This window comes from Zea mays, chromosome 1 (assembly GCF_902167145.1).
Source record: "Zea mays cultivar B73 chromosome 1, Zm-B73-REFERENCE-NAM-5.0, whole genome shotgun sequence".
Classification (NCBI taxonomy): Eukaryota; Viridiplantae; Streptophyta; class Magnoliopsida; order Poales; family Poaceae; genus Zea; species Zea mays.
Genome location: NC_050096.1, coordinates 51,620,780 through 51,646,722, shown reverse-complemented (window position 1 = coordinate 51,646,722; position 25,943 = coordinate 51,620,780). Strand labels below are relative to the sequence as shown.

The window sequence follows — 25,943 nt, the reverse complement described above, 5'->3', positions numbered from 1 at the left end:
GTTGGGGAAGAGAAGCCCCTTGGTGACGGCGATGTTGGCGGCGTCCTCGTCGGAGGAAGACTCGGTGGAGCTCTCGTCGGAGTCCCACTCGCGGCACATGTGGGCATCGCCGCCCCTCTTCTTGTGGTACCTCTTCTTCTCTCTTCTCTTGCCCTTCTTGTCGTTGTCCCTGTCACTGTCACTTGATAAAGGACATTTAGCTATAAAGTGACCGGGCTTACCACACTTGTAGCAAACCTTCTTGGAACGGGATTTGTAGTCTTTCCCCTTCCGTTGCTTGAGGATTTGGCGAAAGCTTTTGATGATTAAAGCCATCTCCTCATTGTCGAGCTTGGAGGGGTCAATTGGTTGTCTACTTGGTGTAGACTCCTCCTTCTTCTCCTCCGTCGCCTTAAATGCCACCGGTTGCGCCTCGGACGTGGAGGGTTCGTCAAGCTCGTTGATCTTCCTTGAGCCCTTGATCATACATTCAAAGCTCACAAAATTCCCGATAACTTCCTCGGGGGTCATTTGAGTATATCTAGGATTACCACGAATTAATTGAACTTGAGTGGGGTTAAGGAAAATAAGTGATCTCAAAATAACCTTAACCACCTCGTGGTCATCCCATTTCTTGCTCCCGAGGTTGCACACTTGGTTCACTAAGGTTTTGAGCCGGTTGTACATATCTTGTGGCTCCTCCCCTAGGCGAAGACGAAAGCGACCGAGCTCCCCCTCGATCGTTTCCCGCTTGGTGATCTTGGTGAGTTCATCACCCTCGTGCGCGGTCTTGAGTAGGTCCCAAATCTCCTTTGCATTCTTCAACCCTTGCACTTTGTTGTATTCCTCCTTGCTTAGAGAGGCGAGGAGAATGGTTGTGGCTTGGGAGTTGAAGTGCTCAATTTGGGCCACTTCATCCGTATCATAGTCTTCATCCCCTACGGATGGTACCTGTACACCAAACTCAACAACATCCCATATACTTTTGTGGAGTGAGGTTAGATGAAATCGCATTAAATCACTCCACATAGCATAATCTTCACCATTAAAAGTTGGTGGTTTGCCTAATGGGACGGAAAGCAAAGGTGTATGTTTAGGAATGCGGGGGTAGAGTAGGGGAATCTTACTATACTTCTTACGCTCTTGGCGCTTAGAAGTGACGGATGCCGCGTCGGAGCCGGAGGTGGATGTTGATGAAGAATCGGTCTCATAGTAGACCACCTTCCTCATCCTCTTCTTCTTGTCACCACTCCGATGCGGCTTGTGGGAAGAGGACTTTTCTTTCTTCTCTTTGTGATGTGAAGAAGATACTTTCTCCTTTCCTTTGGAGGAGTCCTTCTTCTTTTCTTCGTGGTGTGAAGAAGATCTTTTCTCCTTCCCTTTGGAGGAGACCTTCCTCTTCTCCCTCCTCTTGGTGTGGGACTCTTCCGATGAAGTGCTCCCTTGGCTTGTAGTGGGCTTGTCGCCGATCTCCATCTCCCTCTTGGTGTGATCTCCCGTCATCACTTCGAGCGGTTAGGCTCTAATGAAGTACCGGGCTCTGATACCAATTGAAAGTCGCCTAGAGGAGGGGTGAATAGGGCGAAACTGAAATTCTCAAAAATAATCACAACTACAAGCCGGGTTAGCGTTAGAAATATAATTAAGTCCGCGAGAGAGGGCGCAAAACAAATCGCAAGCGAATAATGAAGTGAGACACGTGGATTTGTTTTACCGAGGTTCGGTTCTCTCAAACCTACTCCCCGTTGAGGAGGCCACAAAGGCCGGGTCTCTTTCAACCCTTCCCTCTCTCAAACGGTCCCACGGACCGAGTGAGCTTCTCTTTCTCAAATCACTTGGGAATCAAACTTCCCACAAGGACCACCACAAGATTGGTGTCTCTTGCCTCAATTACAAGCGAGTGTTTGACCACAAGAAAGAATGCCAAAGAAAAGGAAGCGATCCAAGCGCAAGAGCTCAAATGAACACTACAAATCACTCTCTCTAGTCACTAGGGCTTTGTGTGGAGTTGGGAGAGGATTTGATCTCTTTTGATGTGCTTTGCAATGAATGCTAGCTCTTGTATAGTAGTTGGAAGCTGGAAAACTTGGATGCAATGAATGGTGGGGTGGTTGGGGTATTTATAGCCCCAACCACCAAACTAGCCGTTTGGTGGAGCTATCTGTTCGATGGCGCACCAGACAGTCCGTTGCACACCGGACATGTCCGGTGCGACAGCCACGTCACCAAATAGCCGTTGGATCGACCGTTGGGGTTCAGTCTTCTGGGCCCGCCTTGATGTCCGGTGCACACCGGACATGTACTGTTCAATGTCCGGTGCGCCTGCTCCCGCGTGCCTGACGACTGCGCGCTTCAGGCGCGCAATAAATGCGTCGCAGGTGACCGTTGGTGCGAAGTAGCCGTTGCCCTGATGTTGCACCAGACAGTCCGGTGCACACCGGACATGTCCGGTGAATTATAGCGGAGCAGCCTTCGCGAATTCCTGAGACTGGCGAGTTCCTGAGCCGCGACTCAAATGAGCACCGGACACTGTCCGGTGTACACCGGACAGTCCGGTGAATTATAGCGCGCTCGCTCTGGAAATTTCCCGAGGGCGACGAGTTTGAGCTGAAGTCCTCTGGTGCACCGGACACTGTCCGGTGGCACACCGGACAGTCCGGTGCGCCAGACCAGAGGAGCCTTTGGTTGCTCCTTTGCCCTTTTGTTGAACCCAACACCTGGTCATTTTATTGGCTAAGTGTGAACCTTTTGCACCTGTATAACTTATACACTAGAGCAAACTAGTTAGTCCAAAGATTTGTGTTGGGTAATTCAACCACCAAAATTATTTAGGAACTAGGTGTAAGCCTAATTCCCTTTCACCACGCGCGGGGCACCTCGCCGCCGCCGCCTTAGTTAATGAATATCTCTCCGCAGCGGCCCCAAGGCGATGCACGATCGTGCGTGGTGGTTCGCTCCCCGCGTGACGGTTCGCTTCTTCCGCACTCGGAGACCGGCACACTAGCTGCATGACTTGTGGGCCCGGGCCCCCAAGACAGAGACTAGGCCGCCTGAGCGCTAGGTGCGCGTCGGACGGGATTCCCTGCTGCGTCTCGGGGCGCGAGCGGGAGAGTCTTCCTTGAAAAGGGATTCACCCCGCACGCAGCAGTTACACTTTCGCATTCCCTCCCAATCTCCGCGTCCTTTCACCTCCGAGCTCTCTGCGCCCCTTTGCATTCGTGCTTCCCTGCCGTACACCCGCGCCACCACCGTTGCCATGCTTCGCTTGGCCTTCCCGACCGTTTCCAGACCGAGGCGACGCTCAACCTGGTGTGTGGTCTGCTCGGGTGGAGCGCGCCAGGGCTCGCCGGAAGAGTCCACGCCGGTGCCGTCCCCCTCGGCGACCTCGCCACCGGGGAGTTCGTCTTGTTCATCTCCTACATCTCCTGCGGGTTGGTGCTACCAATCTCGCCCTTCTTCCTCCTGCTGTTGGAGGAGCTCGGGCTCCAGCTTCAGCACCTCATGCCCCACTCTATCCTCCAGGTGGCCATCTTCGCCCACCTTTGCGAGATGTTCGTGGGGGTGGCGCCCTGCACCTCCCTTTTCCGCCATTTCTTCGTGTTGGTGAAGTCTGGGAGGGCTAAGGACCACCTCAGCGCCTACTACTTCCAGACGAGGCCGGATTCGGCCGGCGCCTACATCTCCTCCCTCGGCGGCGCGAGGTGGGAAAACTGGCGCGCCGACTGGGTGATCGTCAGCGCCGAGGCCAACGACCGCCTCGCGCTGCCGAGCGACGGACCAACGCTCGACCGGAAGCAATGGAGGGCCAAGACGTCCCTTGCGCCAGAGCTCCTGCCAGTGTTGGACAAGATCAAGGGCTTGGCGGCCGGTGGTCTGACCTCGATGCATGTGGTCGACGATTTCCTGAAGCGCCGGGTCATGCCGCTGCAGAGGAGGCCACGTCTGTGCTGCTGGTTCACCGGCCCAAATGACATTGGCAGGATCTAGCGCGGGCCAGGGACCGACCTGTCCTGGGAGGAGCTAGAGCTTCTGGTGAAGGGGATTACTAGTGAGTCCTTTGTCCCCGAATCTTTGATACTCCCCCAGGATGTTCCGGCGTTGTGTGATGATCCAGGGCTGCGAACGGCAGTCCTGGCCTCGCTGCCGACCCTCGACGAGAGCGGCATGGCAATTCGTCAGACTGGTGGTCGGGACCTCCGCCGCGGGATCCAGATTCCCGGTGTACCGGCTGGGGGTCCCCAGTCCGCCGGTGCGGCCCCCAGCGCCCTCGCAGCGGCACTCCGCCCCTTGGACAAGGGTAAAGGGGCTGCAGGCAGTTCCTCCGCCCCAAGTGGCACTGGGGGGTTGGAGGAAGAGAGGCGACGCCAGCTGCGTCGCGCCGATGGGTCGCTTGTTTCGGACCCTCCCTCGTTTTGGACCCCCCCAGAAGCGTCAGAGGACAGCTGGTGGGGCCGAGGAGGCCGGCTCCTAGGCCCAGGGCGCATAGAGGCACGTCAGTCCTCCGCCACCACCACCATCGGATCCACCGCCACCGCCGCCACCACCATCGTCGGTCCCGTCGCCACCACCACCACCTAGGGGTGATCTCCCCAGGGGCACCAGCAACAACAACCACAACAGCAGCAGCAACAACAACAGCGGACGTCCTGCTTCCAGGGTCACTGGACGGTCCAGGGCTCCAAGTAAGTGTAGCCCCTTTTTTCCACGAGTGTAATCATCATGTCGACGGGTCTTAGCCCATCCTTGTCTGCCAGGGCTTCCTCCCCCTCTGCTCCCAAGGTCGTGCCTCCTCCGCTGGATACCATGCCCGCCGGCGGGTCTGGCCCCCAGCAGTAGGCATCTGCTGGGAGCAATGCCGGCGAACCGTCGACGGCTACCGCAGCCTCAACGACGGCGATGTCGTCGAGTACACTGCCGGCAGCGACGGAGGAGGTCCCAGTTGCGCCCTCCCCCGCCATGGGGGTGATGCGGGGGGCTCGTCCAGCTCTACCTCGCCGCCCCCTCCGGAGGAGACGGAGGTGGTTTTTGGGCGACGGCTCCGATCTGGGCCGAGCCAGAAGCGACGCCGGTTCCCCTCCCCTGGGTGCTGTCTCGTGCCCATCAGTCTCTTCAAGAGACCGAGGCGGCGATCCGGCGGGAATGGGAGGCGCTGGAATCTGAGCACCAGCGCCTCAGCGACTGGCGCGCCCAGCTAGAGGAGCACACCAAGGCGGCGTCCCAGCGGTTCGCCTTTGAGCGGTCCAAACTAGCGTGGGACCACAAAGACTACAAGAAGGACCTCCAGAAGGTGTACGCCAGGGAGCTGGAGGCGAGCCGGAAGGAGAAGAGGCTGGCCAAGAAGGAGGAGGCCTTGAACTAGAGGGAGGAGGTTGTCACAGAGCTGAGTGTTATGAACGGAATTTTGGAAGAGCAGCGGACCTAGCAGACCGCGGCTGTGGAGAGGATCCAGAAATGAGAGCGGGAGCTAGAGGACAAGGCCAGCAACGTCGCCCTGGCCGAGGAGAACCTCAAGGAGAAGGACGCGTCCCTGGATAGGCGGGCGGCGGATCTCGCCTGGCGGGAGAAGGACCTCGCCTTTAGGGAGGAAATGTTTGAAAGGCGGGACAAGTTGCTAGCCGAGCATGAGCTCGAGGCGGAGGAGAAGGAGAAAAAGCTGGAAGAGCGGATCCGATAGTTCTAGGCGGCGCAGGCTGCACCGGGTCCCTAGGCAGTGGAGGCGACGAAGAAAGCACTTGAAGATCTCCAGGCGGAGCATCGCGCCGGGGTCCAGCGCATCGCTGCATGGGCCGGCGAGGCGAGCACGACGCTGGTGCCGCTAGGGATGAGTCCCATCCCGGTGTCGGAGCTGCCGACGTCCATCTCCGACGCGCTCCCGGTGTTGGACTCCGCCGCGGACTGCCTCCGACGCCTGGACCAGATTCTTGGCGCCCGCCTAGAGGCCGAAGGCAGCAGGCTCTGCTGGGCGGTGATCGAGTACATCCTGACGTGCTTCTGGAGCCACGACCCGGCCATCTCCTTGGAGCCGGTGATCGCTGGTCCAATGGCCGACACCGAAGACACCGCTCGGAGGGGCGTACAAGATACCGTGGGGGTGGTGGCCGAGCGCTTCCATCAGGATGCTACCGATGATGAGTAGCTAGATCTACAGAAACAGGGCAAGGGTTCCGCTGGCCAGCGGCTTGTAATAACTTCTGGTTTTGTAAGATACTTTTGAGAAGTATTAATCTAACAGCACTTATCTGTATGCTATTTGTCCTTGCTGTGTGCATCATTACCAACTTCTCCTTGGTACTTGGCCCCCCTGTGATGTAGGCTCGACGTGTCGAGGCTGGATGCCAGTAGACTTAAGAAAGAATTGGTGACCTGCCCCCTAGGAGGTAGTCTCGACTGGGACTTGGACCTGCACACAGCCTTGGCTATGAAGTTTTAGTAGCGCACCCATAGGACCCGCCAACTGGTATCTTCTATCCTTTGATTCATGCAACAGGACCTGCAGGACTTAGCCTGGGAAGCCAAACCGTATGCTCGGACCCCCCCTGGATCGCAGCTCCAAATACTAGGACACCCATCGCAGAGTGGTGGAGCGTGTAGGCTTAGGGTACAGGACCAGGCTAAGCGGCTACACAGCTCTGGACCACCCCAGGAGACAAGCGTCCGTTCTTTAGAAACGGACCCCAGGTTGCCGGACCCACAGGACTATAGTTCCAAATACTAGGATACCTATCACAGAATGGTGGAGCGTGCAGGCTTAGGGTACGGAACCAAGCTAAGCGGTTACACGGCTCCGGACCACCCTAGGAGACAAGTACCCGTTCTCTAGAACTGGCCCCCAGGCTGCCAGACCCCCCTGCCGAGGGGTCCCAAACTGCAAGCCTGGCTACTCAATTCGGATGTCATTATACCAACAAGGGTGGGAACTATATGGGTGGGTTAGATAAAAAATGATGCTCATAAAGTGAAGCAAAATAAGACCATCACAAAAACAAATCTGGGGGTGAACCTTTTCTTTATAACTTGATATACATGAGTGTAGGCCAACAGACCGGGTTTATGAGGGCGGACCTCACCAGGCTGGCGTACATATATGCGCAACCTAGTTACAAAGGAAAAAAACTGAACCCCCAGGTTTGTTTTTATGGGAAAAACTTACGGAGATGCTCTATGTTCCAGGGATTGGTCAGAGGCTCTCCTTCAGTTGTAGCAAGGCGGACACACCTGGGTCGGCATATCTCCGTCACCTTGAAGGGTCCTTCCCAGCTGGGGGAGAGTTTGTGGAGCCCCTCTCGGTTCAGTACTCGCCTTAGGACCAGGTCCCCGACCCTGAGCTCCCTATTATGCACGAACCGTTGGTGGTAGCGCCTAAGCGCCTGGTTGTACGATGCATTTCGGATCGCCGCTTGCCATCTACGCTTGTCGATGAAGTCCACGTCCTCACGCCGTAGCTGTTCCTGCATAGACTCATCGAAAGCTTGGACCCGTGGGGAGCCCATAATGATTTTCGGGGGAAGGTAGGCTTCAACCCTATAGACCAGGAAGAACGGGGTCTCCCCGGTGGCTCGGCTGGGTGTGGTCCGGTCCCCCACAGCACGGACGGAAGCTTGTGACCCAATTTGCACCATGCTTTTTCAAGCAGTCGTAGGTGCGTGTCTTGAGTCCCCTGAGGATTTCTGCGTTTGCCCTCTTCGCCTGGTCGTTGCTCCTGGGATGAGCCACAGACACGAAGCAGAGTTGGGTGTCGATGCCCTCGCAATACTCCTGGAAGAGCCGACTTGTAAACTGGGCCCCGTTGTCCGTAATGATACGGCTTGGGACCCCAAATCTACAGACAATCAACCTGAGGAAAGCAACAGCAGCACCACTGGGTGATGTTGACCACAGGGGTGGCCTCTGGCCACTTGGTGAACTTGTCGACGGCGACGAAGAGGTACCGGTACCCGCCGACGGCCCTGGGGAATGGTCCCAGGATATCCACCCCCCATACGGTGAATGGCCAGGAGGGTGGAATCATCTGCAGAGCCTGAGCTAGTGTGTGTATCTACTTTACGTGGAATTGACACGCCTTGCGGGACTTTACCATCTCAGCTACATCCTGGAGGGCGGTTGGCCAGTAAAAGCCATGCCAGAAGGCCTTACCAACCAGTGTGCGGGATGTGGAATGACTTCCGCACTAACCTCCATGGATCTCCGTGAGCAACTCACGGCCCTCCTCCTAGGTAATGCACCGCATGAGAATACCGTTGGCGCCACGACGGTAGAGATCCCCTTCCACCACCGTGTATCGCTTAGCCAACCGCACTATGCACTCTGCGGACACATGATCTTTAGGAAGGATATTTTCTTTCAGGTAGTCCCGGATCTCGGAGATCCATGCATCAGGACCACTCTAAGATACTGGCTATGGCACCATGGGGTAGGCAGGACCCCCTATAGCACACACAGTCTTCGGTGGGTTCTGTAGATGTAACGCCACCGGGACCGCTAGCTTCGAGGTGCTAGTCTTGCCCCCTTCGCCCAGTTCGGCCGGCTAGGCGGTGGGTCTCAGCAGCCGTCTTTCGAAGACGCCCTCGGGCACAGGTGCCCAAGTTGATGCCCTCACAGAGAGTTCATCTGCCGCCGAGTTGTTAGCCCGAGGAACATGTTGCAGTTCCAGGGCCGTGAAGTCTTTTTCCAGCTTTCTTACGTGGAGGAGGTAAGCTGCGAGCCTGGGTTCGTTGCAGCTACATTCCCCGCAGACTTGATTGATGATCAGCTGGGAGTCCCCCTTCACGAGGAGCTGGTGGATCCCCAGGGATAGGGCGGCCGACAAGCCGAAGATCAATGCTTCGTACTCTGCCATATTGTTGGTGGCCTTGAACTCAAGGTGCACCATGTACTTCACTTGATCTCCGCTTGGGTCGATGAGGACCACCCCAGCTCCACCAACTTGCTGACAGGCGGATCCGTCGAAGAAGAGCGTCCAGTGGGGCTCGGTGAAGACCGGACCCCTGGGCTCCGCAGGTGTGGGGTCCGAATCGGGATCTGGACCCCCAGGAACGCCCGGGCGAGGTGTCCACTCCACGATGAAGTCAGCCAGGACCTGGCTCTTGACGGCGTGGTGAGGCTGGAAGTCCAGCTGAAACTCAACGAGCTCTGCGGCCCACTTGTCGATGTTGCCTGTGGCGTTAAAGTTATGGAGGATGGACCTTAATGGAAAGGAGGTCACCACCACGACCCTGTGTGCCTGGAAGTAGTGGCGCAGCTTCCTGGACGCAACAAGCACAACATAGAGAAGTTTGTGCGTCTCAAGGTACCTGATCTTTGCCTCATGGAGGACCTCGCTGACGTAGTAGATCGGCCTCTGGATGGTCCAGACCCCTGTAGCTGGTCCGGAGCCCTCAGGCTCTTGGCCTTTTTGCGCCGTCCTTTCCACAACTAGCACCATGCTCACCACTTCTGCGGCCACCGCGATGTATAAATATAACGGCTCCCCAGGTTCTGGAGCTACCAGTACTAGTAGGGACACCAGGTGCTGCTTCAACTCTTGAAAGGCTTGTTCCACCTCTTCGGTCCAAGAGAATGGACCGGACTTCCGTAGGAGCTTGAAGAAGGGTAGCGCCCTCTCAGCCAGCCGTGAGATGAAGCGGCTAAGGGCGGCTAATGACCCTGTAAGCTTCTGGACGTCCTTGATACGGGTCGGAGGCCTCATCGCCTCAATTGTCCTGATCTTCTCCGGGTTTGCTTCAATGCCCCGGTGTGAAACCAGGAACCCCAGCAACTTTCCAGCGGAGACACCGAAGACGCATTTGTCCGGGTTCAGCTTCGTGCGTGTCGCCCGCAACTTGTCAAAGACTAGGGTCAGGTCTTCCATCAGAGTCGACCCCCTCCTAGTCTTGACCATGATGTCATCAACGTATGTCTCTACTCTATCCCTAATCAGGTCCCCAAAGGTCTTACTCATCGCCCGTATAAATGTCGGCAAGGCGTTTTTCAGACCGTAAGGCATCACGACATAGCAGTAAAGCCCATCCACTATTACAAAAGCGGTATGCTTCCTATCCTCCCTAGCCATATGGATCTGATGGAAACCAGAGTAGGCATCTAGAAAGGACAAGAGGTCGTACCCGGAGGTAGAGTCCACGATCTGATCTATGCGTGGAAGTGGATACGGGTCCTTGGGACAAGCCTTATTCAGGCTGGTGTAGTCGATGCACATCCGAAGCTTCCCGTTTGCCTTTGGAACGATGACTGGGTTGGCCAGCCACATGGGGTGATGGACCTCTTCGATGAAGCCAGTATCAAGCAGCTTCCGGACCTCCTCACGGATGAAGTCCTGCCGCTCAACGGACTGTCTCCGAGGCTTCTAACTCACCGGTTTGGCGTCAGGGTGGATCTTCAGATGATGCTCAATCACCTCCCTAGGGATCCCAGGCATCTACGACGGTTCCCATGCGAAAACATCGACATTTGCCCGGAGGAAGGCGACGAGCGCGAGTTCCTATTTTTCCCCCAGATTGCCCGCGATGCGGGTGGTCTGGGAGGAGTCCGCGCCGACCTGGATGGTCTTGACGGGTCCGCCTTTGCTCCGGACGGCTGCACCTTTGGCACCTTGGCAGGCGCCTTGGTACTGGAGGTCGAGGGGGCCTTCCCCCTGTTGTCCGGGCGATCAGCTTCTGTCGCCAGGGTGTGCGGCTTCTCGACAGCCGCTACTGCAGCGGCGCGGTCTCCTGGCACGGTAAGGACCCCAGCCGGGGACGACATCTTGAGGACCAAATACCGGTAATGGGCAATGGCCATGAACCGGTACAGGGCCGGCCGGCCAATGATGGCATTGAAGGGGAGGTTAACCTCTGCGACGTCGAACTGGACGTTCTCTGTGCGGAAGTTTTCCTTGGTCCCGAATGTAACCGGGAGCGTGATGCTCCCGAGGGGATACACCGGTTATGGGCCCACTCCGGAGAATGGACGAGAGGGTCCCAGACGGGACCCCGGGATCTACAACTGCTTGAATGCAGCATGGCTGATGACGTTGAGGCATGCCCCGCCGTCAATCAGCACATGGTGCAGTCGCATGTTGGCGATGACAGGAGCAGTGATGAGCGGTAGTATACCGGCCCCTGCCATGTTGTCGGGGCAGTCGGATGCCCCGAAGGAGATAGTGGTGCTCCTCCACCGCTGATGTGGAGCAACCTTCGGGACCCCTGGGGTCGCTGACAGGACCTCTCGGTGCAGGGACTTGACGTTCCTGCGGGAGGCGAGCTCTCGCCGTACATAACGTACAACGTCTTGCGGCGGTCGCTCTCGCCACCGGAGTCGGAGTCTCTGGTGAAGACGTCCTTCAGGACCCCCTCGGGTGACTAATACCCGAGGTCCCGCTCTCCCGTGGCCACATCACCGTCGTTGACCCTCTCCTTGCGAAGCCGACGACAAGGTGGGGAGCCATCCTTGGAGGTCTGATCGCGCCGCTCGCTGACGCGCTTCGCGAGCTTGATGATCTCACGACACTCTATGGCGCTGTGGCGACTGTTGGGGTGCACAGGGCATGAGCCGCTATTGCCTCCCTGCGGCCGTGGGCGCTTGTTGCGCTCGCTCCGGCCCCCAGTCGCAGCTGCGACGACCGGGGCAGCAGTCTGTGGCCTCTCGTGGCCGCGATTCTTCTTCTTCTTATTTTTGCCGTCCTGAGTGACAGCACCCGAGCCACCCATCTGGGCAACCCCGGTCTATGGCACCGAGTGCCATGCGTGGCCCTCGGCTGCTCTGGCACACTTGTCAGCCAGAGCGAAGAGCGTGGTGACAGTTTCCACGTCATGCGTGGCCAACTTCTCCAGCATCTTTTCATCACGTACCCCCTGGCAGAAAGCGGTGATGATGGAAGCATCAGAGATACGAGGTATAGTGCCTCGTACCTTAGTGAAGCGGGAGATGAAGGCCTGGAGAGTTTCTCCGGGTTCCTGCCTCACTACATGGAGGTGAGCCTCCACGCCATGCTGTTGATAAGCGCTGGCGAAGTTCGCTATGAACCGCGCACAGAGCTCTTCCCAGGAGTAGATCGATCCCGGGGCAAGGTTCATGAGCCAGGTCCGGGCTGGCCCAAACAAGGCTACATGGAAGTATGTTGCCATTACAGCAGTGTCTCCACCTGCTGCCATAATGGCGGTGACGTATACCTGCAAGAATTTCGACGGGTTCGACGTACCGTCGTACTTTTCTGGCAGGTGTGGCCAGAACTTGGATGGCCAAGTCGCCGCGCGGAGGTGATCCGCCAGTGCGGCGCAGCCCACGCCGGCCAATGGGACACCCGCCTGAACTCGAGCGCCCCTTGGAGTTTGCGGCGCGACCGTAGCGAATTCTTGGTCGAGGTTGCGACCCTCGATGTTCTGCCAGCGCTCACGCGCCCTCTCCTGAGAGACTCGGGCATCCTCGCCTGCACGCCTGCGGTTGAGTTCTGCCCGTAGGTCATCAGGCCTCTCCAGAGAGACCGGAGCGTCCTCTCCTGCACGCCTACGGTTGAGCTCTGCCCGTAGGTCCTCAGTCGGTGCGGCCCTCACCGAGGGTGAGCGCACTGACACCGACGCCTCGTGTTGATGCCGGAATGACCGAGGCCTGGGCCTGGCCGAGCCAGAATGCGCCATGCCGAGCAGACGATCGACATCGTCACACCACTGCTTCATGGCCCCTGGTGAGGCCGTGGAGCTAGGAGGGTGGCGTAGCAATTCCCTGGCTACAGACAAGGCCCCAGGCGTAGCCCTCGATGCTCTGGATGTCTGCGTAGGAGTGTGCTGCCGCGCAGAGCGCACAGCAGCAGCACCAGGCGTAGGGCGGTTGGAGGCCCGTGGCGTGGAAGACGCAGCCTCTTCCTCCATTGGGAAATCCTCGGGAATGAAGTCGTGGTGCTCGACGATATGGACCATGGTGTCGAGCAGGAAAACAAGCAAAAACTAAAGCCAAGGCTCCTACCTGGCGCGCCAAATGTCGGAGAGGAAAATCTCCGGCCTAGTGGCGGAACGCACCCGCCCTAAATCCTAAGATGAGGAGGGGGCCCTAAGCATTTTGCCTGCTAGATGGATTCAGAATGAACACGAGTGAACACGAGGATTTAGATTGGTTCAGACCGCCGGAGCGTAAAACCCTACTCCATTGTGTGTTGTATTGAGTGTTTGAGCACTTGAGCTTTAGGGTGTTGTGAACCTAAGTCGGTCTAGAGAGCTTGAGAGCCTAAGGAGTCTGCCTTGTAACGTTGTGTGCCTTCCCTTTTATAGCTCAAGGGAGGCATATACAAGGGTGCTAAGCCTGACATGTGGGCCCAGGAACAGAATGGAAGGAATACATGGAGTAACTAATGCAGGTGACACCTGAGCAATCTCCAGGCGCCCTGATGTCCGCAGCCCTCACAGTATTGATATGCGACAGCTGCTTCCTTGGTACGTACGAGTAATGATGGTCATAATGCACGTGACAGTATGGGCGTGCCACCTGCCAGCGAAATGGACAGGCACGCCGCCTGCGGAATGGACAGGTCGCCGCCTGCTAGTGGAATGGACAGGTCTCATTAAATACCGAGGCGGTACATCACCTGTCAGCGGAATGGATAGGCGGCGCGCCTTATCCGCAATAAATGCAGGGGCCGCGTAACCCGGAGGCCTTACGTCAGGCTCCGCCTGTTGGCTTACGTCACGTGCAGTTGGCCACGTGGCAGCATCGGGTCTCCGCCTGGGCAGGGAGCAAAAGTGTATGCGGACAGGTCCGCACTAGACTAGGTCCAGACACGTGTCGGTACCGGACCCCGCCTGAGTCCTGTTCAAGGCCCGGGTGTATTCTGTCCTGTGACCTTGGGACCCCACTGTGGGCGGCCCGGACCCCATACGGGGGGACGGGGGGGGAGAGGTCCGAACTGTATATCTGGGGGTCCGACGCTCTCCCGTGGGGTCCGGACTCACTGTTGATGCTTTGGAGCATGCCACCTCCTCTGGACACGTGGCGGCTTCGGACCCGCCCATGTGGTGGAGTCGGGCGCTGCTGTGGACCCAGAATAGCCGTCTGAGATTGGGGCGAGCTAGGGCTTGGTCCCACACACAACACTTCTACCACGCGACTAAGGGGAGGACATATCCTGTGCAATCACTCATTTTGGTACAAGCGTGCAATCAAACTATCCAGAGCATCCAATCTAGATCCAACGGTTTCATATGGAAGGGGTTAAAAGTAAAATAGGTACTATGTTTTAGGTGGAAGTGGTTAAATATAAAATAACAGTCATCATTAGATATAGATCGGATGCACCAGATCGCTTGATTGCATGCTTGCACCAGGATAAGTGATTGCATAGGATATTTTCCCGACTAAGGGATAGTCCCATGAGTTCTTTGTCTTTATATAGTAGCAGGGGTACCCTAGTTTTAAGGTACCGACAAATGGATAAACTAAAATTTAGTCACTATAAACCAAACACCCTATTTTTGGAGTGTTTTGTTTCCACAGCTTAAAAACAGTATCAAAAGTGGATTTAGCAATGCTCCAAAGTTTTACTCCGTATACTTCCGTTTTTCTCTGCCACATGTGGTAGGGGGAGACGAGGAAAAAATGTTTCGTCAAACCAGAGACGAGAGAAGTTTTGTCAAACCAGCAAACGAAGGCGCGGAGACGTGCTGCAGAGCCTGCAGAGGCTTTTCTTCCCCCCACCCCACCCATCGCGTGTGAGTCCACGGTGTGATGTCACGGAGCGGTGGCGGCTTTCCCGATTCACTGTGCGGGAGAAATCCCCGTGCAGCCTTCTTCCACCTCCTCCTACTCTCCGCTATTCGTCTTCGCTGATTTCTGCCGCTCCAATTCCATCGCTTCCCTGCTTTAGAACCTTCTCTGCTAGCTTCTCCCCGTCACAGCTTTTGGTGCCTCGTCATCGGCGACCAAACCGCCGGCGACCGGATAAACTAAGCCAGCTCCTTCGCTCCGAAAGTCGTCTCTCGTAGAGAGCACTTGCTCACCTGCTCCCCGCCCCCCTCTGCTGGCGCTGGACTTGCTCGGAGTGGAGATCCATCCGGACCTGGTTCGATTTCTTCATTTCGGTAAGTAACCCTAGCTTGCTGGGTTGATTCTTTTGACTCTTAAGAGTTTTTTTTGTTTGCTGAACGGAAGGATTCCGAGTGTTTAGTTTGTTGCGGATTTGCTGTCTGAGAGCGTTGTAATCTATCCATGCAGGGTTCGATTCGGTTTTTCTATCCCAGAGCGAAAGATCAATATCACCTGACACAACATAACGATTTCGTGGAAGCCGAGGTGCGCGGGCATTTATTTTTTCTGAAATACGGACTGATTCGGAATTGAATCCCTATACTATACCCCACCCACGTCTGGGTCGTCCGCCCCCTGTGTCACTGTGTTGCCGTGCTGTCCTAGTTTCGTACTTGCTTTGGAAAGCTTGGCGCTGCTATTAAGGCAGTATCATTTGGGAAGGTGTTTCATCACTTGGGCTTCCCGTTACGAGTTGAGTTATTGAAAGCTGCTCTGTCGGCTTCCAGGCTACCTCCTTCGAGCCGGCCTGATCTCCTCTCTCACATACCCTTGTTCTCTTGATCACCTGTATTTTATCTATGCTCCCCAGCACTTTCTGATCTTCTAAATCACTCGTGTGAGTGAATGTGTTATTGTAAAAATTACTGTGGGCTCGTGGTTTTAATTTTTAAGGATGGTCTTTGCTTCCACAAAGCTAAGCAAGCTGGGGTATAATTGTATGAGCTGGGAAATTTAGGAATTTGCCTAGTAATCAACGTTTTGGAACTAAAAAAACCATTCTTCATCTTTTCAATACCTTGCGTCCAAATGATGTGTTACTGTACTTGTTGTCTTTGGAATTACGAGCTGCTATTGACAGGTGGCATTTGGAAAGGTGTCACCACCATGATTGTCAATTAACCACGGCTAGATGCCTTTTGTTAATATTTCCAGATTAAGAACATGCAGTTAACTCTGACCGGTTGCTGTTTTTGGTAACGGTACGGTACCAATATGCCAGTGCTTAGATGGGCTATCGTTTTTGCCATTTGTACCTTTATACCTGTATATCATTTAATGATATTGCTGATATACCTGGAAATTTGTTTCTTGTGATGGATAGGTTGCTTCTCTGCTCAGTGGGTGGATAACTGGATTGTGGATTTTGCTAACTACATGCTGGGTTATCAGCCTATCATAAGGAAAGCAAAGAAGAGACAACAAAGCAATTTGTTGTCTCTTTCTTAGGAGCTGGCGAGTACTCGGCATGGCAGATGCTAGTTCGAGGACTGACACCTCGACTGTTTTAGACATGGATGATAAGAATCAAAGGGTAGCCCCTCTTTTTTCCATCTGTTGTATCTTATATGTTGTGTTCTTTATGATTGATCATCCGTGAACTGTTGTTAGGGGAGAAGAGAACATAATGTTGATACAATGTTTCTAATAGTCTAAAAGGATGCAAAGAATTAGATTCTATCGTCCAATAAATCATGCGCTTAGCTCATGTTCTCTGATAGTCTGATGCTCAATTTTTTTTGCCATGTCTGTTTAATCATTTTCAGAACATTGTACTCTCTCATGCTCTCGTGTCAAAAGAAATAGATACAGATTAAATGTCAGCTTTGAAATTTGCAATCTGTGTTATTGATCTCATGAAGTGGAAAGTTTCACTTAGAGTGCCTTGAAGTATGAACACTTGAATACTATTAATCTCTATAAATGAAACTTTGACTAAAGTAAGGATGCTGTATGGATGGATTTTTCTTTAGAAAGCGCAACTGTGCATCATTCCATTAAGAAGAAGAAAAGGTTTAAGGTCCTAGAGGACCAGTACAGCAAAGCCTCCTTACGGGGCCAAGTACAAGCATATATGAACACATCCATGATATTGAATAGAACAATTTGATTTTGGACTTGGGGTCTTGAAGGTACAAGAGCAATATCCTAATTTTAGTTACTCATGTCAGATTATTTTACAAAAGTTCAACTTCTCTGTGGGACATCTAATGATACAGATCTTGGAGAGATGCATGTAAAAGTGATAATGTCATTATATGTTACTTATTCCACTCATCTATGGTCTATGTATTCCAATTAAAAAGTCCATCTATATACCACTGCATGCCATTTTTTCCTTTATGTTAGTTTCATGCATAACCAATGAACATTTGTAACTTATCTGAATCAACCTCTGCAGTTAGAAAATGGACAGAGTGGAGCTATGGCCCTGGCTTCGAATTCATCTGATCGGTCTGACAGATCTGACAAACCTATGGACCAAAAGGTTTTTTTATCTCATATGTCTTCTGTACTCTTTAGTGTTTGTTACCATTTCACAATGATGGAATCTAGATAATGCATTTGATATTCTTTAGGTTTTACGACGGCTTGCCCAAAATCGTGAGGCAGCAAGGAAAAGTCGGCTGAGGAAAAAGGTATTATTAGCATGGCTGTGCACATCTGGGAGCTATTTCTACAATTTTGGTGCAGTGTGTCACTCCCTTATGCATGCATGTATGTGCGCGCGCTAGTGTGAGTCAGGACTTTTGAGGTTTGTTTGCCAGGTTGTCATCAGGGGTGAAACAACCATGGTCCATTCTACTTGAGCTTTATCCTGTCCTTGTCAACTAGAGAACCTAATATGCTTCTGATAATTACTTTGTAAATTAGGCTAACAATTTGGTTTCATTAGATTGATACATCAACTCTTGAATATTGGTGCCTATAAGTCTAATTTCTGAAATATAGTCTAAATTGTACCAATTTACGTGTTACATGTGCTGTACGTGATAAACCTTTGTTTTACCACTATTTATTTGCTTGCACATTTTCGTGAGCTTATACGCGAATTGTGAGAGCTGTCTCACTAAGTCACCTGGTCGCGGGTTCGACTTGCCTCGGTTTATCCCTTCCCTAGGCCCCACTTATGTAGGAGCCTTGGGCACTAGGTCTGCCCTCTATGCAAAAGAACTCTGCTCAAGAGTGACTTCATGGAAAATGAGAACTCTGCCTTTCAATGTGTTAGGTACAGAGATGTGAGCCCAAGTCGGTTTCAATTCCTATCATCCACCATGGTGTGTGATTGTGTAGTATGGATAAGTTTGATTTTGTGCATCAGGGAGATAATACTGTATGGTGGTGCAGTTACTAGTAGCCTGCAAGTGTGTGTGATTTAGAACTTTGGAAGTTTGGATCCCATCATTTTCTTCCATGTTTCATGATATACTCGAAAAATTGGAAAAATACAGAAGATACCTTGGCTTTGATAATAAAGTAATCACCACTCCCTGTTTCCTAATCTGTTGCAATCTAGAGATAAGCAACTGGATTATGTAGATTGAAGTGTGTCCACTAGTTTTTTGTTCACTTTCAGGTTTATTTATTTGCTATATGCCCCTTCTAATATTTATTGTTTTCAAAGGCATATGTGCAACAACTAGAGAGCAGCAAGCTAAAACTTGCAAGCCTGGAGCAAGAACTCCAGAAAGCTCGACAACAGGTGTGTTTAGCACTTTTTTTTCTTGCTGACAAGTCTCAGAGGGCTCATTTAATTTTATTGCTTGGACATTAACTATAGGGAATCTTCATATCCAGTTCTGGAGATCAAACTCATGCTATGAGTGGAAATGGTAAACTCTCTCTCTCTCCCCACATCCTTTCTGCAATTGCTTTTGCAACCTTACATCATTGTAATGCTCAAGTGCTTCAAAGGAGTATAGCTGATGAAGTAAGTTCATCTCTGCAGGAGCTATGACCTTCGATTTAGAATATTCTCGATGGCAAGAGGAAGAAAATAAGCAGATAAATGAGCTGAGGACTGCAGTAAATGCTCATGCAAGTGAAAGTGACCTCCGTCTTATCGTCGATGGGATAATGGCACATTATGATGAGATATTCAGGCTGAAGGGTATTGCTGCAAAGGCTGATGTGTTCCATATACTTTCAGGCATGTGGAAAACACCTGCTGAAAGGTGCTTCTTGTGGCTTGGGGGTTTCCGTTCGTCTGAGCTTCTAAAGGTGCATGCATATGATATAGATCAAATTATATCACACCGCCTTTGATTTCAAATAGTTCTAGTACCTGCCTCAAAATGACGGACACCTGTACACACCACAACCACCACCACAAAACACACACACACATCCGTGCGCGCGCGCACACACACACACACACAACGCCCACTCGCGCGCACACACACCAACACCAATTTGTAAGGGTTGTTATCACCTATATATCAGTGCAGCTACTTTCATATCGTCCACTTTTTTTTGGTATTGCTCAATATCATCACAGATATCAGGACTGTAATTTACAAGGTATCCCCCAATGTTCCAATGACATGTATCTCAAGGTCCCGCATACTGTTGTCACATCCAATGGCATACCAGTTTGTAACTCTTAATAGATTTTCCTCAACAATGAGTGCTGTGTAGATGCTCAAAACAATGTAACACTTATAGCCTATTGCAGAAGTATTTTCTTTAGCCGGGCGTGGTTTTTTTATTTTATAGTTCGTACCATTCAATGGCTGTATCTGCTTCAAGATGAACTATTCCTTACACTTCTGCAAAATTGCAGCTCCTTGTGAATCAGCTTGAGCCTCTAACTGAGCAGCAATTGATGGGGCTATCCAATCTCCAGCAATCCTCCCAGCAGGCTGAGGATGCATTGTCACAAGGCATGGAAGCATTGCAGCAATCCTTGGCAGAAACGCTGGCTGGGTCCCTTGGTCCATCAGGATCTTCCGGAAACGTCGCAAACTATATGGGTCAAATGGCTATGGCCATGGGAAAACTTGGCACACTCGAGAATTTCCTTCGTCAGGTAAACTTTCTGATACTTCTAACCCTGTCAAACATTTAGTTTTGCTGTTTCTGTTATTGACTGATAGGGATATCATGTCATTTGATTCGATACATTTTCCCCATTTTTAAGAAATATGTATGTAGCTCTGTCTGAATACTTCTGTTCTATTTGCCTCAGGCTGACAATCTACGACAGCAGACCTTGCATCAGATGCAACGCATCCTGACAATTCGACAAGCCGCTCGCGCGCTTCTTGCAATACACGACTACTTTTCACGTCTACGCGCCCTGAGTTCTCTTTGGCTCGCTAGGCCGCGAGAGTAGCATCACCCACGTTGGAGTCACTCCATGGGCCGATCTGTGAATGTGGGGCTGCTGGCTGCAAACTCGCAACGCATTTGCAGATGGCTGGAGGGTCAGTTCTCTTTGTACAAGTTGTATTAACATCTTCTGGTCTCATATTGCGCTTCAGTGTTGTACAAGTTAGGGTAAAGCTTGCATTTAACTTGTAAGTTATCATGGATTCATGATTGACATATTGTACAATTGTATTAGCAATAAGAATAGAAGTACATAAATGCTGGAAGGACTATCCAGCGTCTATATTGGTTGGAAACGAGCAGCAGAAGCTTGTCATGTCGATTTTGAATAGTCGGTTGAAGTGTTCTTTTTGGGGTCTATAGAGAACAAAGAAAGCTTCAGGAGAAATGTATAGGTATTCACCAGTCTACCATAGTGTGTGCTTCGGGGAGCTCCTTGTGATGGTAAAATTTGATAACGAGGATGAGTTCAGTGACATTAAAAATTTCGTACTCCCTGTTCTACAATATTAGTCGTTTTAGCTCTTGAATTTTATGTTTATATTTAAATAGATGATGATAAATTTAAACATTATTATATGAATCAACTAAAAGGGTAAAATAAATTTTATTTTGGGGCCAGAGGGAGTACTTATTTTGACTCTTGATTCTGTAAAGTTGTCGATGGGTAGTAACGAGTATCTAGGCAAAATTCGAACCTTTGCTTAAACGCATGGAAGAGTGCCTATGCTTCTGATTCCTGGAGAATTCTAATATCTTCCACTATATTAAAGTATTCAGTTTCTCTGATTCTATGGGTTATAATGCTTTCCCACATTTAAATAATAAAAATGCTAAAATTTTGTACAAATAAGGATTCAAATCATAGTTGTTGGCTCTAAATCTACCTTTATATTCACCTAGGCAAGCCTTGTATTTTATATTTTATATTTAACCGTAAATAAAGTGAAAATTGTAACAATCGTACAGGAACTTTGCTATTTTTCTTTAAATTCTGGTAAAGCACCTAGCCGGCTAGCCAAGAATTTCACCCATACACGACGTCAGGGAACGTAGACGTGTAACGTGTCAGTACAGCTACAAGGGTTCTACTTCGACGGCGGCTCCAGCGGTCCAGCCTCAGGTCCAGCTTACACCGTCGCTATCCATTTTCCCCGTCACAAGCTGCCACGAGCAATTAGTCTTCACTTCCTCATTCCCAGAATGCCAGAACTGGTCGAGGTGATCTAACGGAGGGAGCACGCAAGTCAATAGTCATCGAGTACCGCAGAACCAAGGAAGCGAGCAGCGCCCAGGCTCGCCGTATCGGCGTCCGCAGCTCCGACACCGTCGTGGTCCTCGTTGGCGAACTTACACTTCACCCTGGCGAGTACTCGCCACGAGCGCCTGTGGTATTGTTTGTATTCCTTGGTTGGTAGCTCGATGAAATGCCTCAACCACTTCGCTGGGAGCTGGTGTGGTAGCGTTCTAGAGCAATACGTGCCCGCGGTTGTCATACTTGCAGATTCACGGGGCGGTTGACGAGGCTTTGCGTCGCCCGTGCCAGCGTGTGATCCTTGTGAACCTTTCTGGCCTTCTTGGCTCTGGAACGCAAGTTAATAACATCGTCATGCTCTCGTTTTCGCCACGGGTTCCATATGATGCTGTTTTATTTCCTTCCCTTCCCTGCTCCGGAAGTGGGACACTTAGGGTTAGTTTGAGAGCTACAAAATCGGAAGGCTAAAATTCCCTTCTTATTCAATTTTAAATAAGAATGGGATTCTAGCCCCTCCAATTTCTTCCGATTTTCTCGCACCCAAATTAGTCCTAAGGCTTATTTAGTCGCATAGGAATTGGAGGGGATTGAGGGGCATATAATCTCTCTTGCTAGTAAAAAATGACTATGGGTGTTGCAGATGTTACAAAGCTATGCCACATTCTATAAACTTGCACATGCAGTTCATGGATCAGCATGATTACTTCAGTTTTGACAATCAAATCCGGTGCAAGTTATTTGAAACAAAGACCTTGCCAAACTAACTAGTTTCACCCAGAAACATATATTACACTTCTTTTTTATGAAACTTTAAATATTTACATACAACGCAAGGAATAATTATGGATTTGTAAATACTGTCGTTAAAAATTGATGTCCACAGATACAAATGAACACGGTAACATTTTGAAGAAAAAAGGTAGTAGCTGCTTTACCTTGGTCCACTGCTGGCAGTAGAGTTATGTTACAAGAAATGTAAGTGAACTTCCATACTTGATCCCCGCAAGTAATTGTCTAATCTTGCCAGTGGCAACCTGCACAAAAAAGCACAATATGCAGTTGTTCAGATCCCATGGCAGATGGCACACTAGTGTACCCAATTCTCCATCTTTTTGTGAACTGTGACTATTCGCCAAACTTGGTGAGGTGCTTTAAGATGAAAAGATGAATGCTGCCAGTCAATATTTCACATCTATGATTCCAAGCATCATACCAGGTACTAGTATCTGCAGAGTCGAAGTTTAATGTGAATTAAAAACATGAATCTCAACGAGTGCACGAAATTTCGAAATGAAAAATGACTCAAGTAGATAATATATAACAGTAGTTTTCACCTCATAGCTTTCTTCGCCAGAATGTATCAACTCAAAAGATAAATTGTTCATGTTGAAATTAGAGGCTCTGTGTTACAACAGGATTTGCAGTTGACCATGTGCTGATCCTGGATGTACCTCATCTTCAGCGGAAATATAATCCTCCATGTGTCTCCTATAATAGATTAAGATATTACTAAACAAGCTATTGAGGCCTTTTTCTGGATGAAATCAATAGGAACCATGTATCATTGTCAATTTAGGGAGTGTTTGAATGCACTAGAGCTAATAGTTAGTGGCTAAAATTAGATGGAGAATCCAAACACCCTAGCTAATAGTTCAACTATTAACTATTTTTAGTAAATTAGTTAATAGTTTGTTAGCTAATTCCACTAGCAATTTTTTAGCCAACTAACTATTAGCTACATTCAAACACCCCCTTAATTAATGATTTGGAAAACTAAGGGTGACTGTCTCTTGCAGTAACCAGACTTACCAAATGAAAGGCTCATCAAAGAGATGATATGAAGCAAGGAATTTACTACAGCATTCACCTCACCAATAGTCCCTGCATGAGCAAAACCCGTCTTTGAAATGATGGAATCGATTTGCATCTCTCAGTATGATTTCCCGAGATGTTATCTTAGCGATCAACTTTATTGCAGAGTGGCAATCACCACAGACTCTGAGATTTTTCATGACACGGATGGGCAATTCTTCTGGGATTTTCAATAGTCCATATGCCACAGCCTGCCTCTCACTGTGATACCGTAGGCTATGCGTTTTTTGCTCATCATCTATATCATGAAGCACAAAACTTCCATCAGCTGAGTATCCAGATTCCATCAACAACCCATCTAACTTCTCCAGCATTTTAAGGATACTAGCATGCTCTTGATGTGCTAAAACATCACCCGATTTGAAGAGATGCACCCTCTTGTCGTATTCTATCCAACTACAGCCGAGTGATTTGTTCAAATGTCTTGAGCTAATGAATTTCCGCATATTAGAAGCATCTTCCCATCTTCCAGAGGATGTATAAATGTGAGAGAGCAAGACATATGGTCCAGCATTTCCAGGCTCTAGCTCTAAAAGCTTCTTAGCAGAAATCTCAGCAATCTCAGCATTCTTGTGCATCCTACAGGCTCCCATTAGAGCTCCCCAGATGACAGCATCTGGTTCAACTGGCATGGTCTTTATCAAATACAGTGCTTCATCCACAAGTCCAGCTCGACCAAGCAAATCAACCATACAAGCATAATGCTCTAATCCAGGTTTGATGCCAGATTTTGTACGCATAGAATTAAAAATATCCCTGCCTTCTTTAACTTTTCCTGTGTAGCTGCATGCTGTAAGGGCCCCAATATATGTAATTCCATCAGGCACCATCCCAGCCAACCTCATGTCATCGAATATGTGGAGTGCTTCCTCTCCCAACCCATGTTGAGCATAACCAGTGATCATAGAGTTCCACATCACAACGTCTTTGGGCTCAAACATGTGAAAGACCCTTTTGGCCTTATCCAAATTGCCACATTTGATGTACATTGTGATTAATGCTGACACGGCATAGATGTCCATATCAAAGGAGCGCCTCAGCATTGCACCATGCACTTCCCTCCCATAATCAAGAACAGCCAGTGCTGCGCATACGGTGAGGATGCTGATGACTGATGGGTAGTTTGGACGGATTCCAATGTGCAACATCTCACGAAAGGTAGACAGTGCCTCCATCAAGAATTCATTCTGTTCATATGCTTTGATGATTGCACTCCATGTTCCATCATCTCTCTCACACATCCTGTCAAAGACTGACTTGGCAGCATCCACCATCCCCTGCTGCCCAAACCCAACAATCATCCCATTGCAGGCAGCCAATGGGTGATCTGGCATTGCATTAAACAGCTCCTCAGCATCCTCTATGCGGCCAGCCTGTATATACCCAAATAGCATTGCAGTCCACGACACCTCATTTCGCTCAGGCATCACCTCGAACAGCTTCCGGGCAAGGTTCACCTGCCCATTCTGAGCGTAGCCAGAGACCATAGCTGTCCACGACACAACATTCCTCTTTGGCATTTCATCAAATAGAGTGCGCGCCTCATCAACCCGGCCAACCTGGCAGTACCCAGACAGCATGGCAGTCCACGCAACAACATCCTTTGCGGGCATTTCGTCAAACAACTTGCGAGCCTCGTCAACACGGCCGGCGTCGAGGAAGCCACCGAGCAGCACCGTGTACGATATGTGGTTACGCTCAGGCATTTGGCGGAACAGCTGTATGGCGTCAGCCAGGAGGCCGTGGCGCACATACCCACGCAGGAGGGATGTGAAGGAGACGACCGAGGGCGGGTAGGGGATGGTGGCGAGCGCCGCGGCGGCATCGGGGAGGGTGTGACGGCGCAGGGAGAGACCAGAGATGAGCGCGTTGTAGGAGGCGAGGTCCCGCGTGGGCATACGGTGGAAGACGCGGAGCGCGGCGTCGGGGAGGTGATTGCGGAAGTAGCCGGCGAGGAGGGCGTTGTAGGAGGCGGTGGTGCGGAGCGGCATGGCCTCGAACGTGGCGCGGGCGCCCTCCATGTTCCCCGTGCGTGCCAGCCGAGCGATGCGCGCGTTCGCGTCCACTACCGCCGGCGTTGAGCTCGACGGCAGGAAGCGGACGGGCGGGAGGCGCATGGTGGCGAGGTATGACAGGAACGAGCACAGGAAGTCGGCCCTTTGCCGACGGATGGCCACTTCGCAGTATTGCAGTCGCCGAAAACATTCTCTGTACTTTCGAAACTGTACAGTTCTCGAATGCATTTACCCCATGCGTTCAAAATATAGGACGGAAAACCATTTTTCTCGATGGATTTTTATTTTTTAAGGTCACTTTTATTTCATTGAAATTGAATTTCATTCTACGTAATTATAATTTAAACACAAACTAATTAAATTAATATATTTATATATACAATTTATTTGTATATTATACTAAAATCGTATGAGATATGCAAGTTCTAGCCAACATGCCACACTCGAGCAGCATCCAACCAACATGCCACACTCGAGCATAGAGATGGCAACGGGTACATAGCCGTCGGGTAGTGCCGTTCCATATCCGTACCTATCCAAAAAAACTTTTACTCGTCGGGTTACCCATATATGTTCGCGGGTATAAAATCCTACTCGTACCCGCGCGAGTAATTTTACCCGTCGGATAACCCGTACCCACTAGAAAAGACTTAAATTTCAATATATTAATCACTCAAAACATTAAATAAACATAAAAAATAAGTCCAACTTCACATATAATCATATGA

General features: G+C 50.8%; 2 protein-coding genes across 7 annotated transcripts; one reads left to right on the top strand and one right to left on the bottom strand.

The window, feature by feature from the left end:
* The first annotated feature begins 14,491 nt into the window (after positions 1–14,491).
* Positions 14,492–20,389, top strand: LOC100274089 (uncharacterized). 3 transcript variants are annotated; one of them, XM_008669973.3, is made up of 11 exons: positions 14,492–15,017; positions 15,151–15,228; positions 15,898–15,944; positions 16,067–16,276; positions 17,144–17,230; positions 17,322–17,381; positions 18,368–18,445; positions 18,524–18,575; positions 18,692–18,963; positions 19,526–19,771; positions 19,931–20,389. In XM_008669973.3, the coding sequence occupies exons 4-11, from the start codon at positions 16,211–16,213 to the stop codon at positions 20,075–20,077; spliced, it is 1,008 nt and encodes a 335-aa protein (XP_008668195.1). In that variant the 5' UTR covers positions 14,492–15,017; positions 15,151–15,228; positions 15,898–15,944; positions 16,067–16,210; the 3' UTR covers positions 20,078–20,389.
* Positions 20,390–20,940: 551 nt separating this feature from the next.
* Positions 20,941–25,481, bottom strand: LOC103634583 (pentatricopeptide repeat-containing protein At1g56690, mitochondrial). 4 transcript variants are annotated; one of them, XM_035963596.1, is made up of 5 exons: positions 23,138–25,481; positions 22,663–22,816; positions 22,542–22,554; positions 22,264–22,362; positions 20,941–21,738 (listed from the first exon to the last, which is right to left on the bottom strand). In XM_035963596.1, the coding sequence occupies exon 1, from the start codon at positions 25,441–25,443 to the stop codon at positions 23,197–23,199; it is 2,247 nt and encodes a 748-aa protein (XP_035819489.1). In that variant the 5' UTR covers positions 25,444–25,481; the 3' UTR covers positions 20,941–21,738; positions 22,264–22,362; positions 22,542–22,554; positions 22,663–22,816; positions 23,138–23,196. The 4 variants fall into 4 exon arrangements, with proteins under 4 accessions (XP_035819489.1, XP_008655122.3, XP_008655124.3 ...); XM_008656900.4 differs by having other exon boundaries at positions 20,945–21,738; positions 22,264–22,554; XM_008656902.4 differs by having other exon boundaries at positions 20,945–21,656; positions 22,264–22,554.
* Positions 25,482–25,943: the final 462 nt, after the last annotated feature.

Excerpts from the sequence above, each read along its gene's own strand:
- LOC103634583 (XM_035963596.1), bottom strand. The coding sequence starts at position 25,443 with ATGCATTCGAGAACTGTACAGTTTCGAAAGTACAGAGAATGTTTTCGG.
- LOC100274089 (XM_008669981.3), top strand. The coding sequence starts at position 16,211 with ATGGCAGATGCTAGTTCGAGGACTGACACCTCGACTGTTTTAGACATG. Across the intron at positions 17,231-17,321 it reads ACAAACCTATGGACCAAAAG|GTTTTACGACGGCTTGCCCA; the intron begins GTTTTTTTATCT and ends GATATTCTTTAG. Across the intron at positions 18,446-18,523 it reads TCCAGAAAGCTCGACAACAG|GGAATCTTCATATCCAGTTC; the intron begins GTGTGTTTAGCA and ends CATTAACTATAG.